The sequence below is a fragment of the Poecile atricapillus genome, chromosome 27 (assembly GCF_030490865.1).
Source record: "Poecile atricapillus isolate bPoeAtr1 chromosome 27, bPoeAtr1.hap1, whole genome shotgun sequence".
In the NCBI taxonomy this organism is placed as follows: domain Eukaryota; kingdom Metazoa; phylum Chordata; class Aves; order Passeriformes; family Paridae; genus Poecile; species Poecile atricapillus.
The window spans coordinates 5,627,546-5,643,913 of NC_081275.1; the positions used below are offsets into that span (position 1 = coordinate 5,627,546).

General features: G+C 52.4%; 1 protein-coding gene across 4 annotated transcripts in view; it reads right to left on the minus strand.

The window, feature by feature from the left end:
• The window catches only part of LOC131588980 (acid-sensing ion channel 2), a 409,841-nt gene that overhangs the window by 16,419 nt on the left and 377,054 nt on the right, over positions 1–16,368 (minus strand). For all 4 annotated transcript variants that reach the window (XM_058858069.1, XM_058858070.1, XM_058858071.1 and 1 more), the window contains exon 3: positions 1,514–1,641. In XM_058858069.1, coding sequence (XP_058714052.1) covers positions 1,514–1,641 — 128 coding nt within the window. The remainder of the gene's footprint in view (positions 1–1,513; positions 1,642–16,368) is intronic.

Consider the following 16,368-nt stretch of genomic DNA (forward strand, 5'->3'; position numbering starts at 1 on the left):
CCATCCATCCATCCATCCATCCATCCATCATCCATCATCCATCCATCATCCATCCATCCATCATCCATCATCCATCATCCATCCATCATCCATCCATCATCCATCCATCATCCATCATCCATCCATCCATCCATCCATCCATCATCCATCCATCATCCATCCATCATCCATCCATCATCCATCATCCATCCATCCATCCATCCATCCATCCATCCATCCATCCATCCATCCATCCATCCATCCATCATCCATCCATCCATCCATCCATCATCCATCCATCATCCATCCATCATCCATCCATCATCCATCATCCATCCATCCATCCATCCATCCATCCATCATCCATCCATCCATCATCCATCCATCCATCCATCCATCCATCATCCATCCATCATCCATCCATCCATCCATCCATCCATCCATCCATCCATCCATCCATCCATCCATCCATCATCCATCCATCATCCATCCATCCATCCATCATCCATCATCCCTCATCCATCCATCATCCATCCATCCATCCATCCATCCATCCATCCATCCATCCATCCCTCCATCCCTCCATCCATCCATCATCCATCCATCCATCCATCATCCATCATCCATCCATCATCCATCCATCATCCATCCATCCATCATCCATCATCCATCCATCATCCATCCATCATCCATCCATCATCCATCATCCATCCATCCATCCATCCATCCATCCATCCATCCATCCATCATCCATCCATCCATCATCCATCCATCCATCCATCCATCCATCCATCCATCCATCCATCATCCATCATCCATCCATCCATCCATCATCCATCCATCCATCCATCCATCCATCCATCCATCCATCATCCATCCATCATCCATCATCCATCCATCATCCATCATCCATCCATCCATCCATCATCCATCCATCCATCATCCATCCATCCATCATCCATCCATCCATCCATCCATCCATCCATCCATCCATCCATCATCCATCCATCATCCATCCATCCATCCATCATCCATCCATCCATCCATCCATCATGTGGATGTGTCACTGCTGGGATTCACAGAAGATGATTCCTGTGTATCCCAGCAGAGTTTGTCATAAATCGTGGGGATGTTTTGGTGTCACCTGAAAGATTCCCATTGTTCTCCATCAGGAAATTGTCCTCCTGCCTCTTTTTATATCCTTGGAATGTGTTTTTTCCTGGGAAAACTCTGGCGGGTTGGACAGGACCCAACACTTGGAGCTGCCACTGCTCAACTCCAACCATGGAAGAGCAAAGCAGGGAAGTCACCAGGGATGAAATCCCTCCTGGAGATGGAATTGCTGTGGGACTTTAAGGAGCTGTGGGAATGCATGGGAGATAACCTGGGAAAGCTGCCCTCATCCCAAGAAATGTGAAGCAAGGCATCAAAAACCTGTTGGAGCTGCATCTCAAGGGGCATCAATTACAGAGAAGGAACCTCTCCCAGGAAGCCTGGGAGGGATCCTGGGGTGGAACGGGAATTCGGGACTTACTCTTTGCTCCTGGGTGGCCACAAAGGTCTGGAATCCAGGGGCCACCCCAAATCCCAGCTCCTGGACGAAGGGAGGCTCAGACTGGCTGTGGATCTGCACCTTGACTCCGGCCTCGAATGTCGTCTCCTCTGGAAGAGAAGGGGGAGGTTAAGGAGCTCGAGAACAGCTGGAATGTTCCCACCTGGATGATCAGATCCCTGGCAACTGAGGGAGGAAATCCAGCAATCGGATTTGCTGGGAGCAGAACCTCCTGCACCTCGTCCCAAATCAGCTCCCACTGGCACCAGGAGCATCCCTGGCTCCTGATCCTCCCTGGAACAGTGGCTCCAGCCTGCTCTGAACTTCCAAGGAAGAGAAAGGGGGGACCTCCCATTTCCAGCTGGAATTTGGTTGGAGGACACTTTGGTGACATTCCCACATCACCAAACCAAACCAACTCCTCCTTCCCCAGCACGAGCTGTTCCCACTTTCCAGGAGGGCTCCAATGCTGAGGATTCATGGATTCATGGATTCATGGATTCCCCTCTGCTGTCCCATCCCTGACACAGCCTGAGGCCACTTGGGAATGTTGGTCATGAAATGACATAAAAAATGTCCTAAATGTCAAGGAATTTTGGGATTGGCAGCTGCTCCAAGCTGGAAAAGCCTTTTGGGCTTGGACACATCAGAGCTCAGGGTGATGGGAGGTTTCCACATTCCAAATCCACCTGGAGTAACTTGAGGTCAGTCCCTCTTTTCCACTAAAATGAGTGGACAAAAGTCACCAAGTGGCTTTGGAAGCAGAACTGAGGAGATCAGACCGGCCCCGTGGGCTCCTAACCCCACACACCCAGGACTGGCACCTCCTCTCCTCGGGATTCCTGCTGCTCCCACATCCCAACAAACCTGAGATTCCACCTGGGGCTAAGGAATGACAGGGAAGTTGTTAACAAACCCAAATTTGTCCTAAACCTGGAATATTCCTGGATCTGGATCCACGCTGGTGACCAGCAGTGCCACCTCCACATCTGAGGAGTTTCTGTTGGAGGATGAATCATTCCTCAGCTTCCCACTATTCTTTAGGATTTTCCTACTATTTCATTGTGCATTTCAAGTTCTAACAGCTCTGGGAGAATTTCAGGGGAATCCCAACCATTCCCAGCTCTGGAGCTGCTTCTCCAAGGTCTGCTCGAAGAATGCTGGGAGGACACAGGCAGGGGACAAGGGGACAATGAGGGGACACTGGATGAGGTTTTGTGGATCTCAGGAATTCAGGATTTAACTCTGCTTGCAAAGGGCTCTGCCACTTTCTCCCAAGAGAATTTTCCTCACAGGATCATGGAACCCTGGAATGGTTTGGATTGGGAGGGACCTCAAAGCCCACCCAGTGCCACCCCTGCCATGGCAAGGACACCTCCCACTGTCCCAGGTGCTTCAGCCCCAATGTCCAGCCTGGCCTTGGGCACTGCCAGGGATCCAGGGGCAGCCCCAGCTGCTCTGGGCACCTGTGCCAGGGCCTGCCCACCCTGCCAGGAATTCCTTCCCAAAATCCCACCTAAACAGATCCTGCTCACCCAGAAGCTGCCAAGGCAAAAAAAGCGAGACCGCAGCGGTGGGGATGGGTTCAGGTTGGAATTTGCCAGGATAAACGGGAGCGTCCCAGTGCTTGGATCCCCTCCCTTCCAGCCCCTCCAAGGCGTCACCTCCCAGCTCAGCAAAGCCATGGCCAAGAGCTGATCCAGGAGTTTGGAATTCTGGAGTCCCCGGGCCAGACACTGCTGTCACCTCCTGGGAAAAGCCCAGCCCAAAGCACACATTCCCACAGTTTTTGGGGACAAACCCCTGCCAGCTCTTCCCAAATGCCATTGGTGATGGAGAACATCCCAATCCCATCCCAATCCCATCCCAATCCCATCCCATCTCCACAGCCCCACAGCATCCCAGGATCTGCCCCAGCTGCCCAAATCCCAGACCAGGCTCAAACGCTTCCCAAGATTCCCCCAACCCTTCCAGCTCCAATTCCCATCCCATTATTCCCACTCCTGCTGATCCCACCCACCCCCACGGCTCTGCCGGGTGTTGATCCCCTTCCAGCACTCCAGAGGAGATTCCATCTGCTTCCCTCAGTAATTCCCTGACACCTCAGATGAAAATACTCCTATTTAGTTGAATTTGTTGGGCAACAGGAATTTTCCCAAAATATTTTCCATCCAAAACTCCTCTGCCCATTTCTGCACCTGCCCCAGCTCTAAATCCATGGATTTCCCATGTCCAGCTCTATCCATGGGTAAATCCCTGTCCATCCATACCAAGATCCAGCCTGCAGGTATCCAAATTAATCTTAAAAACAGCAGGATTTGGAATTTTAAATGGGAAATCCTGGAATGAAGCCAGCGGTGCCCATGGAAAGGGAGGGAAAGGCCACACTGTGGAAAAGACTTTGGGATTAAACCCCACATTTGTGGAATCCCATCAGTGATGATAACCCAGAAAACAAAATAAACAGGATTTTTTAAGAGGAGCTGCCAACGCCAGGCAGCTTTCCTTGTTTTTCCCGCACAGGGATGAAACCAAAAACATGGAATTGGCTTGGAAAAATTGTCCCTTCTCCTAAAATATCTATTCCTTCCAAAATCCCTGTTTGCTGCTAGGAGAGGGGAGTTAAAAGCCCAGCTTGGATGGAAGTGCCTGGATCAGAACTCATTAACTGCATCCGAAATATTCCACACCCATGCTGGGATTCAGGAGCTTTAGTGAGGATTAAATATTTCCTGGAATTGTGAGAAAAGGGAGGGCCCAGCAGCACCAAAAATCTGGGTTTGGGTTCATTCATTTCAGAAGGAATTTTCCCTGGACACAGCAAATCCCAAAGGGCTCCGTGGCACTGGAGAGGGCTCTGGATGTCCCAGGGGAAAATCCCAGCCATGATTTTATTCATATTTCCAATTTCAGGAATTTTTGACCATTTTACAACTTCTTTTTCCAATTTGACTTTCTTTTTTCCCAGTTTTTTCTAATTTTAGCATCATTTGGAATGGCTTTTTCTGGGAGTTCTGGGACTGAGCCACTGATCTTCCCATCCCATTTTTTACAAACACCCATCACCATGGGGAAAAATAATCCTGGAATCCTTGGATTTGCTCAGAGAAACTAAAATCAATCCCAATCTCTTGGGATTTGGGTTGCACTTCCCAGTTTTTAACCTCATTTGGGACGTTTGGAACACTTCATTTATCCCCAGCCCCACTCTCAGGGCTTGGAAATTCAGTTTATAGCCCATTCCAGGCTGGGAATAATAAAAAATTCCTTGGAAATTGCATTTTTCCATACAGTAAATCCATGTACCCAGCAGAGTCTCCCAATGAATCCTGAGCCCAGTTTTTGGAATCACCCATCCACATGGGGAAAAGTAACCCTGAAATCTTCAGATTCAAAATCAATCCAAATCCCTTGGGATTTGGCACACCCCAGTTTTAAACCTTATTTTGGGATGTGAGGAAGCAAAACCAATTCCTTCATCTCCAGCCCCACTCTCAGAGCCTGGAAATTCTGCTTTTAGTGCATTCCAGGTTGGGAATAACCCAGGATTCCTTGAGAACTGAATTTTCCCACACATGAAATCCATTCCTGCTTCCAGGGCGGTGTCTCCCAACAAATCCCGAGCTGTTCTTTTCCCTGCAGGATTAAAGGATCTTGAATTAAATCCAGGATTAATTCAGCACCTGCTCCCAGCTGGCTGCAGGGGGAAGCTCAACTTCCTACTCCTGCTGTTGCCTTTCCAGGGCGTTTTTGGGAAGAGCATCCCTGGAAAACTCTGCAGGGAGCTCCGGTAGAGCTTGGCTGGGACGAAATTTCAGGAATTAAAATTCCAAGTGCTGCCAAAAGCGGGAGCTTCCCTGTCACCCTGCCTGGTCCTGTCCAAACACATCCAATTCCACCTGGGAATGAACAGCTGGAGCTGATCCTGGCACTGATTTATTGGGAAATGAGGATACAGCCAGAGCTGGGAAGTGTTTCTGGTGGAATTGTTATCCCCAGTTCTGCAACTGTGATTCCTCACTTCTGGAATGGTTATTCCAGAATAACCATAACCATAGCTCTGGAATTGTTATCCTCTGGAATTGTTATCCTCTGGAATTGTTGGCCCCAGCCAGCAGCTCCAGGGGTATATTCCTGCTTGGAGAAAGCCAAAGCAGGTCCCACACGGCTCCATCTGGGAATTCCTCAGTAAATTCCCATAAATCTTCTGCACCAGAGGGAAGAGAGCTGGGAAAGGTTTGGATTCTCCTGGATTTTCACTGTCCTTGGCCTCAGTCTCCCTTCTGTATAATGGGAACGACATCCCAAGGAATTCCTTGGGCTGGAAGTGTCTCCAAGGGCTCTTCCCACCCCCAGGAGGGGCTGGGGGGCGGCAACGGCGCCGGGGCAGCTGCAGGAGCCACATCTGGCAGGGAGCCCAGATGTGCATCCCGGGAGGACACTTGGGCCTGGGATTCCCAGTGCTCCTCCAGAAGGAAGGACCTGGAGCAGGAGCCAGAGCTGGCCCGGGAATGCTGTGGGATGTCGAGTTCAGCCCGAGGTTTTCCAGCATCCTTTGCTTGATATCGCCATGGAAACGGTGAGCCAGGGCTCCCCACCATTCCCAGGGCTCCCCACCCTTCCCAGGGATCCCCAAACTTCCCGGAGTTCCCCAACCTTCCCAGGGATCCCCAACCTTCCCAGGGATCTCCAGCCTTCCCAGGGCTCCCCAACCTTCCCGGGGCTCCCCAAACCTTCCAGGAATTTTCTCTTCCCAGGGCTCCCCCATCTTCCAGGGCTCCCCCACTTCCCAGGAACCACCCCACCTCCTGTGTGACCCCTGGGAAGGGCAGGAATTCCCAGCACGGGATGGAGCAGCCCGAGCTGTTCTGGGTGTGCTCCCTGTTCCCACCAACCCCGAGATTCCCAAAATCCTCCCACACTCCTCATGATTCCGGGACTCGGATTTGTGTCCTCAGGTGCCCCCAGCTGAGCAGGGGATCCCTGGATGCTATCTGTGCTCCCAGGGAGTCTCCTGCCCCTCCAACCCCTCCATATCCAGGCAGGAATCTTGACCGAACTCTCAACGCTCCCATTTTTCCCAGACAAAGATTTCTAGATTAAAACAAAACATCCAATTGCCATGGAAACGTGGGAGCTGCAATCCCACCCTGGGAAAACGTGGAGTTGTGAAGTTTCACCCGTTTGGCTGGCCCGAGCATGCTCTCATTTCCATGGATTTGGGGTTTTAGTTCCCTGGAAGCTGCCTGGGAATGGGGATCCAAGGGTTCATCCCAGCTGAGGCCACGCAGGGAAAACCACTCGCTCCAGATTTGTCCCGAGTGTGTTTCTGCTGTGGGCTGAGCTCCGGGAGCAATCAGGGACAAGGAATTTCCCCCTGGATAAAAGGGAGATGTCTGTCACATCCAGCTGGGAAAAGGGGCTGTTCCCACCGGGATACAACAGCACCGATGTCCTGGGGCTGTGTGGGGTCCGGGGACACCCAGCCCCCCTGGATTCAAGGAAATAAATTTATCCTGGAGAAAAGGAGGCTCAGGGGGGACCTTCTGACTCCACAACTCCTGGACAGGATGAGGCAGCCGAGGGGATCGGGATTTCTCCTGGGAAAAAGGGACAGGATGAGAGGAAATGGCCCCAGGCGTGTCAGGGGAGGCTCAGGTTGGATTTCGGGAAAATTGTCTCATGGAAAGGGTGGTCAGGCCCTGGAAGGGGCTGTCCAGGGAGGTTTGGAGCCATCCCAGGTGTCAGCACAGCACGACACCATCTCTGTCTGCTGCAGGGAGAGGGAACGGCAGGAACGGGAGAGAGAGGGAAAAGCGGCTTTGTCAGGAAAAGAGGGAATTCGTCATCCCAAGGAAATTCGGGATGGAGCAAAGGCTGGGAAAGAAGCAAAGGGGTCTCTGATCCCAAGGGATGAACGCATGGAGCCAATGCTTCCCTCTGGCACCTCTGGAATTCCAGCCTGGAAGTGTCCCAGGCCAGGCTGGATGGGGCTTGGAGAACCCAACCCAAAGCATTCCATGGTTCTGGAACTCCTTCAACTGGGGTAAATATCCAGGACAAACCCGAGCTCCCACCTACCCTGGGATGTAACTTCCCTACAGAAATTCCCGATTTATCTCCCAGTTTTTGTTTATTTGGTGCCTTCCACCCCATCCCTGGGTCCTGGAGAGGGAAGGGGCAGGAGCTGGGACTCCAGAGCTCCTCCAGCCCTTCCCCAGCCGGGAGAGGAGGTTTTTCCCCGCTCCCTCCTTTCCCAATTCCCTCCCTTCCCGAGGAGCAGGAGGTGTTGTACAACCCCACGGAGCCGCTGTGCTATTTTTAGGGAACATATTGCATTTGCATCCCAAATCTGGGGCCAGATGGCTCCATGGATATTATTGAAAAGCTCCTTACATAATCCAGGAGCAGGAGAAAGCACCAGGATTCCAGCCCAGGGCTGGGAAAGGTTTTCCTGGATGAGCAGGAGCCAGGAATTCAATATTCCAGCTCCTTGCTCGTATCCTGTTAAGGTTAATTTTTAGTCATTAAAAAGAGGGAACAAATGTCTGGGAAGCTGCTCTCCTGGGGGTCATCCCAGGGCAGGCAGGAATGATCCTGGGATGCTGCTTCCACAATTTCTCCGTGCTGGGGAAGGAATAAAAACCCCCTTCCCACCTCAGCATCCCTTGGGAATCACATGTGGCAGTGAAGGGTGACCACAGGAGGGATGAGAGCCAGAAGATCCTGAGCTCCATGGATATTTTTGAAAAGCTCCTTACATAATCAACGAGCAGGAGGAAGCACCAGGATTCCAGCCCAGGGCTGGGAAAGGTTTTCCTGGATGAGCAGAAGCCAGGAATTCAATATTCCAGCTCCTTGCTCTTGTCCTATTAAACTACATTTCTAATAATTTAAATGAGGGAACAAGTGTCCCATAACCTGCACTCCTGCAGGGATCATCCCAGGGCAGGCAGGAATGATCCTGGGATGCTGCTTCCGTGATTTCTCCATGCTGGGGAAGGAATCAAAACGCCCTTCCCACCTCAGCATCCCTTGGGAATCACACGTGGCAGGGAAGGTGCAGGAGGGAGCAGAGCCCCGGGCATCCCTGGGAGCTGTAGGCAGGAACGGGGAGTGGGGAAGGAGCAGAGATTCCCGGGAGGGAGGGAGGGAGGGAGGGAGGGAGGGAGGGAGGGAGGGAGGGAGGGAGGGAGGGAGGGAGGGAGGGAGGGAGGGAGGGAGGGAGGGAGGGAGGGAGGGAGGGAGGGGGGGATGTTCCATCCAGAGCCGGAGGTGTCACCCGTCTGTCAGCCTCGTTCAGCTGCTGCCCCCAGGGACTGGGATGATCCCAAATAAATCAAAATAAAAGAAAACAGCTCTGAAAGGCACAGAACCAGATCTTGCTCATCCCTCCCACTCCAGGAGCTTTGCTGCTTCCCCTGGAACATCCTGAAAAATTAAATAGGGAAAAGCTGGTGCTGATTCTGGCTGGTGGAGGAGCCAGAGGGAAGCAGAATTGCCAGGGATGAGGAGGGGTCCTGGCAGTGCTGCTGCCCCTTTGGGATGGATGGATGATGGATGGATGATGGATGATGGATGGATGATGGATGATGGATGGATGATGGATGGATGATGGATGATGGATGGATGGATGATGGATGGATGATGGATGGATGGATGGATGGATGCATGGAATGTCCAGCCACATTTTGGTATGGATGAAAGGGAGATCACAAAATCCTGGAGTGGTTTGGGTTGGAAGAGACCTCAAATCCCACCCAGTGCCACCCCTGCCATGGCAAGGACACCTCCCACTGTCCCAGGCTGCTCCAGCCCCAATGTCCAGCCTGGCCTTGGGCACTGCCAGGGATCCAGGGGCAGCCCCAGCTGCTCTGGGCACCTGTGCCAGGGCCTGCCCACCCTGCCAGGGAACAATTCCTGCCCAATATCCCATCCAGCCCTGCCCTCTGGCACTGGGAGCCATTCCCTGCCTCCTGTCCCTCCATCCCTTGTCCCCAGTCCCTCTCCAGCTCTCCTGGAGCCCCTTTGGGCCCTGGGAGGGGCTCTGAGCTCTCCCTGGAGCTTCTCCTCTCCAGGAAAGGATTTTCCCTCTCTGTATCCCAAAGCATTGCAGCACCTCTCTCCCTTTGTCCCCCAGTGTCCCCAGGTGTCCCCCCCTCCCCCATGGGGGATTTTATGGATAAATAAATGGAATTATAAAAACATTTGCAGTGAGTTTCCTGCCACCCACAGGGCATTCCCAGCTCCGAGGGGAAGGATTTCCCAACCAACCTGGGAAAACTCCAGGCATCTCTGGCTGCTGGGATTGGGCTGGAGAGAGGAAAAATAGACCAAAATATCCATCAGTGCCTACCTGATGGGAATTTGGGAATGGTGTTGCTGACACTGGAAAGTTTTCAAGGAATGGGGATAAAACAGCAGGAGGTGAAATCCAGTGACTGGATAAGAATGAGGCAAAGCTGAATCCCGGTGGATTCTCCAAGAGAGACAAACAAGGGAATTCCTCATCTCCTGGCCACCTCAGAGCTGACCACCAATCCCAGCGGTCACCATGGTGACCATTCACCCACCCCATCCCTGGACTTATCCAGATGGAAAATCCCTTTTTAAGGAGTTCTGGAGGGTGGGGTGGCTCCAGTCCGGATTTCATCCCACTCTCCTCCCAACACCTCCCCAGGTGCCAACAGCCCACGGGAGGGGACACGGGAATGGATGGGACAGGGAAAGGAGCACCCAGGAGTGGCTGGGATGGGAAGAGGAGCAGGAAAGGCAGGATTTGGGAGGAGTCCAGCACAGCTTGGGTTGTGTCTGGCGAGGGGAAAGCTCCGGATCCTCTCTATAAATATTCCCAGGCAAACACCAGACGGGAGCAGAACATTTCCACTGGCAGGAAAAACAGTGGGGAAAACAAAGGATCCAGACTGGAACAGGTTATCCCGGGATACCAACCCAAACTCCTTCATCTGGGGACACTGCAGCCCGCTCCCAGCCCCAGCTGAGGGGACAGCACACAAATAAAGACAGCCTTTGACATTCTCCCCTCAGAATCAGCTCTGCTGTCCCCTGGGATGTGAGTTGTGAGCTGCTCCAGCCTGGAATTACAGGGAGTGTCCATGACCTGCAGGACTTGGAGGAAAAGGTTGGGAAAATGCTGGAGAGAAGCCCTCAGGGGAACACTCCAGGGGCTGTAGGAGCAAACTGGGGGATCCTCTGCTCCCCACTGGGACTGGGCCAAGACTTTGGCTTTGGGGGGATGTTGGATATGGGCAGAATGGGGGGAAAGTAGGATCCTTCCCTGGAAGTGACAATTCCAAGAGAACTGAAGGTCCCCTGGGTGGATCCAAGGTGAGCAGACCCCAAGGATGAGCGGAGCTGGCTCAGAGCCCTTTTTCTCCAGGCATGAATTCCATGCAAGAGGAAACTCCCCCAGCTGTGCCAGGCGAGGTTTGGGTTGGATATTGGGAACATTTCTTCACGGGAAGGCTTGTCCAGTGCTGGACTCCCTATTCCTGCAGGGATTTAAATCCATGGGGATGTGGCATCTGGGGACAGGAGCCAGTGGTGGCCTTGGCAGTGCTGGGGGATGTTGGACTCATCTCAGAGGGCTTTTCCAATCTGAACAATTCCATAACCCTGGATTCCAAGCCATCTTTCCTCACGAAGACAGGAATTCTCCTCCCCTGCATGGCACATTTTGGGACGGTTAACATCAAATCCCTCTCTCCCTCCGGACACCCCCATTTTCTTTCCTTCACCCTGAGCTTCCACAGACAGAAAAGAGACTTTTCCATCCACAAACCCCTTCCCTTCCCACTGCTCCCACTCCAAAATATCCGAGCAGCTCCTCGTGTGGGATCCCCTGTCACTCGGCCAAACCCTGCAGACGGCTCTTCCCTCTTTTCCTGGAATAGCAGCTGTGGAAAAGGAAACCACAACACAAACATTGCAAGGGCTGCACTGCACACAGGCACGGCCCTTTTCCCAAGGGCTTCCCTGGCAGAATCCCAAACCCATCCCAGCCAGCCCTGTTTGTGCCCAGGGCACTGCTGCACCCAGCTCAGGACTGTCCCCAACCTGTCCCAGCTCAGGACTGTCCCCTGTCCCAGCTCAGGACTGTCCCCAACCTGTCCCAGCTCAGGACTGTCCCCTGTCCCAGCTCAGGACTGTCCCCAACCTGTCCCAGCTCAGGACTGTCCCCTGTCCCAGCTCAGGACTGTCCCCTGTCCCAGCTCGGGACTGTCCCCAACCTGTCCCAGCTCAGGACTGTCCCAGCTCAGGACTGTCCCCAGCCTGTCCCAGCTCAGGACTGTCCCCTACCTGTTCCAGCTCAGGACTGTCCCCTGTCCCAGCTCAGGACTGTCCCCAGCCTGTCCCAGCTCAGGACTGTCCCCAGGCCTGGCTCAGGACTGTCCCCAACCTGTCCCAGCTCAGGACTGTCCCCAGGCCTGGCTCAGGACTGTCCCCAACCTGTCCCAGCTCAGGACTGTCCCCAGGCCTGGCTCAGGACTGTCCCCAGGCTGTCCCAGCCAGGCTGTGGCGCAGCTGCTGGCCCAGAGCAGGAGGAAGGGCTGGGAATGTGACCGGGAAGGGCCCGGGTGCAGCACGGTCACCCACGGCTCCTGTCACTGTGTCACTGTGTCACTGTCACTGTGTCACTGTCACTGTCACTGTCACTGTGTCACTGTCACTGTCACTGTGTCACTGTGTCACTGTCACTGTGTCACTGTCACTGTGTCACTGTGTCACTGTCACTGTGTCACTGTCACTGTCACTGTCACTGTGTCACTGTCACTGTGTCACTGTGTCACTGTCACTGTCACTGTGTCACTGTCACTGTCACTGTGTCACTGTCACTGTGTCACTGTCACTGTCACTGTGTCACTGTGTCACTGTGCCACTGTGTCACTGTCACTGTCACTGTGTCACTGTCACTGTGTCACTGTCACTGTCACTGTCACTGTGTCACTGTCACTGTGTCACTGTCACTGTCACTGTGTCACTGTGTCACTGTGCCACTGTGTCACTGTCACTGTCACTGTGTCACTGTCACTGTGTCACTGTCACTGTCACTGTGTCACTGTGTCACTGTCACTGTGTCACTGTGTCACTGTCACTGTGTCACTGTCACTGTCATTGTCACTGTGTCACTGTGTCACTGTCACTGTGTCACTGTCACTGTCACTGTCACTGTGTCACTGTGTCACTGTCACTGTGTCACTGTGTCACTGTCACTGTCACTGTGTCACTGTCACTGTCACTGTGTCACTGTCACTGTGTCACTGTCACTGTCACTGTGTCACTGTGTCACTGTGCCACTGTGTCACTGTCACTGTCACTGTGTCACTGTCACTGTGTCACTGTGTCACTGTGTCACTGTGTCACTGTCACTGTCACTGTGTCACTGTCACTGTGTCACTGTCACTGTGTCACTGTGTCACTGTGTCACTGTGTCACTGTCACTGTGTCACTGTCACTGTGTCACTGTCACTGTCACTGTGTCACTGTCACTGTCACTGTCACTGTCACTGTCACTGTGTCACTGTGTCACTGTCACTGTCACTGTGTCACTGTGTCACTGTGTCACTGTGTCACTGTCACTGTCACTGTGTCACTGTCACTGTGTCACTGTGTCACTGTGTCACTGTGTCACTGTCACTGTGTCACTGTCACTGTCTCACTGTGTCACTGTCACTGTGTCACTGTGTCACTGTCACTGTCACTGTCACTGTGTCACTGTCACTGTGTCACTGTGTCACTGTCACTGTCACTGTGTCACTGTGTCACTGTGTCACTGTGTCACTGTGTCACTGTCACTGTCACTGTGTCACTGTCACTGTCACTGTCACTGTCACTGTCCCCACAGAGCCAGGGCAGCTGCCCCAGCCCTGGGGAGGTCACTGAGGCACCCCCAGCCCCTCTGGGGGACTGTCCCCAGCTGTCCCCAAAGCACAGGAGGATGAGCTTCCCTCACTCCATGATGGGACAATGGGAGGAAAAGGCTGAATCCAAGGATTTGGGTGCCTTTCTCACACCCAGATCCATCCTCCTCCCCCTGCCCCCTCGCCTTGTCCCTCTTTGTCCCCAGCTGGGTCCCCCCACACCCAGAGATTCATTTTGTCCCCTCTGTGCCCATCAAGTCCTTCCCAGTTCTGCCTCCTCCAGGGGAGCCCAGCAGAGCCCTGGCAGCAGCTCAGCCATTCCCTCGGAGCAGATTCTTTCCTATCCCAGAGCTGCCCATTTGTCCCTCCAGAGCAGATTATTTGTTCCTTCAGAGCTGTTTATTTGCTCCTCCAAAGCTGATTTTTTGTTCCTTCAAAGCAAATTATTTACTCCTCCTGATCAGATTATTTTATATTCCACACCAGGGTTTTTTTCATCCAAACCAGATTTTTTTGTCCCTCCAGAGCACATTCTTTGCTCCCCCAGTGTAGATTATTTAATATTCTAGAGCAGATCAGATATTGCATCAGAGAAAGTAATTTATCCTTCAGAGCAGATTCTTTATTCCTCCAGAGCAGCTTGTTTGTTCTTCAAGCAGAATCTTTGCTCTTTCCGAGCTGTTTATTTATTCCCCCGAGCAGATTGTTTAATATTCCAGAACAGATTATTTATTCCTCCAGAACAGATTATTTCATATTCCAGATCAGATTCTTTTGTCCCCCCAGAGCTGCCCCAAGCAATGCTGCTTTAAGAGAACACTGCCAGGTCCTGCTGCTGCTCAGCACAATTTAAACCCTTCCAGAGCCTCTCCAGCAGGGAAACCCTTCCCTGGGGTGGAAAACCCTTCCCACACCCTCCTCAGCACCAGGAGTTCAGGAATTACCCTCGGGAAGCACCTGGGAGGTCTCAAGCACCAACTGGAGAAAATGGGAGCAAAAGATGATCCCTGGGCCAAAGGGATTAATCCAATTAAATTTAAATAGCCTTTGGAAGAGACTTTTATCTCCAAAGCTTTTTCCAGCCCTGAAATCTCCTGGAGTCTCCCTGGGACTGATTAAAATGCTCTGAGCTCCAGGAAGGAAATGGAGCCACCCAGAGAAGGGTTGGGATCAGGGAATGACCTGGATGATTCCCGAGGGAAAGCAGAGCATCCCCAAACCTCACCTGGGGCTCCGAGACCTCGCTCCCAGTGCTCGGAAAAATCAGGAATAAAAATCCAATGTTTGCAAACACCTTTAGAGCTCCTGGGACAGTGAACAGCCCCAAACTTTGTCACCTTGGTGGCACCACCCCCAATTCCAAGGTTTTTCCCATATTTTCCCACATATTCCCAAGTGTTGGTGCTATTTTGAAGGCTCCTATTTCAGTTCTGGGCATTTGACAGCAACAAAGCTCCAAGGAAAGCTGGAAATGCAGATTTCATTTTAACACCTCATCCATTGGCTTTTAAGGCCTTATCTCAGCTCTCCCAGATTCCCAAAGCCAGAGGGTTCGGATTCCTTTGGATTTGCCTTCAATAAATATTTCCTTGAATTTGGGGCTTTTTTTATATATATTTTTTTTTTTTTTTTTAAGGAGGCTTTTGAAGCATCCACAGCCCTGGAAGGATTTTCCTGTGCTTGATTTGTGCTCACAGCCTTTGGTTGAACAAAATTTGGACAATTCCAGAGAGGAGAAATTCCAGAGAAACTTCCAGGGCCTAAAGGGGCTCCAGGAGAGCTGGAGAGGGACTGGGGACAAGGGATGGAGGGACAGGAGGCAGGGAATGGCTCCCAGTGCCAGAGGGCAGGGCTGGATGGGATATTGGGAAGGAATTCCTGGTTGGGAGGGTGGGGAGAGGCTGGGATGGAATTCCCAGAGAAGTCGTTTTGGTTAAAAATCAGCTGGGAAAAGCCACGGCTGCACAGGGAATTCCTGCATCCTGGAGAGGCTGGGCATTCCCAGGCAGCAATAACTGGGAAAATCCCCCCAAACCCAGGGGCTCAGGGCTGCTCATCCTTCTGAAAATGGGAATAAATGGGGCCCAGAAAGGCAAAGGGGCCTGGGGCAGGAATAACCCAGAGGGGCTCAGGACAGAAGTCGTTGGTTTTTATGAATAGGAAAATCTGCCCTTGGATCAGCTCACTCAAGGCAGGGGGACCTTTAGGGGTCTGCTTGGTGTCACCTAAAATGTGCTGTGTCCTGGGGAGAGCCAGCATTCCCCAGAATAGCCAGCATTCCCTGAATTATCCAGGATTCCCTGAATTAGCCAGCATTCCCTGAATTATCCAGGATTCCCTGGGTCAGCCAGAATTCTTGGAATCAGCGTTCCCAGGAAGAACAGGTCCACATTTGCCAGCTGCCAGCAGCCCCTGGTGTCCCAGAGCAGCCCCGACAAATTAATTCATGTTTGATTGAGCAGCCGCAAACCCCAGGGAGGAGCAGCAGCTCAAAGGTTCCTCAGGGTTTGGGTCTTCCAGGTTCCACAAACCCCACGAACTCCAGGTTTTGGGAATTGCTCTCTAGGACCTCTGGAATTCTCCTGGAGCTGGGGAGAGCCAAGGCAGGGCTTGAAAAGCAACTTTGGCTCTGTTGAGATGGAGCAGGAGCTGCTGTTCCCATATGCCCAGGGATTTATAGGAGCTGCTCCAGGCTTGGATTGCCCCTGGGATTGCTGGTGTGGGATGAGTGGAATTGCTGGAGGGATATTTTCCTTAAATCCAAATATTGTTTGGATTCAATAAACAGGGGGAATGTTCATTTATAGCTGCTTTTGGATTTCTGAGCCAAAGAGGGGATTTTTTAGCCAGGTTTGGCAGCTGGGAGAGGGCAGGAGCCTGGAATTTCCTACAGCGGGTTTCCTGAGCAGGCAGTGAGGGAGGTCATGGGAAAACATTCCCATGTTTTGTCCATCA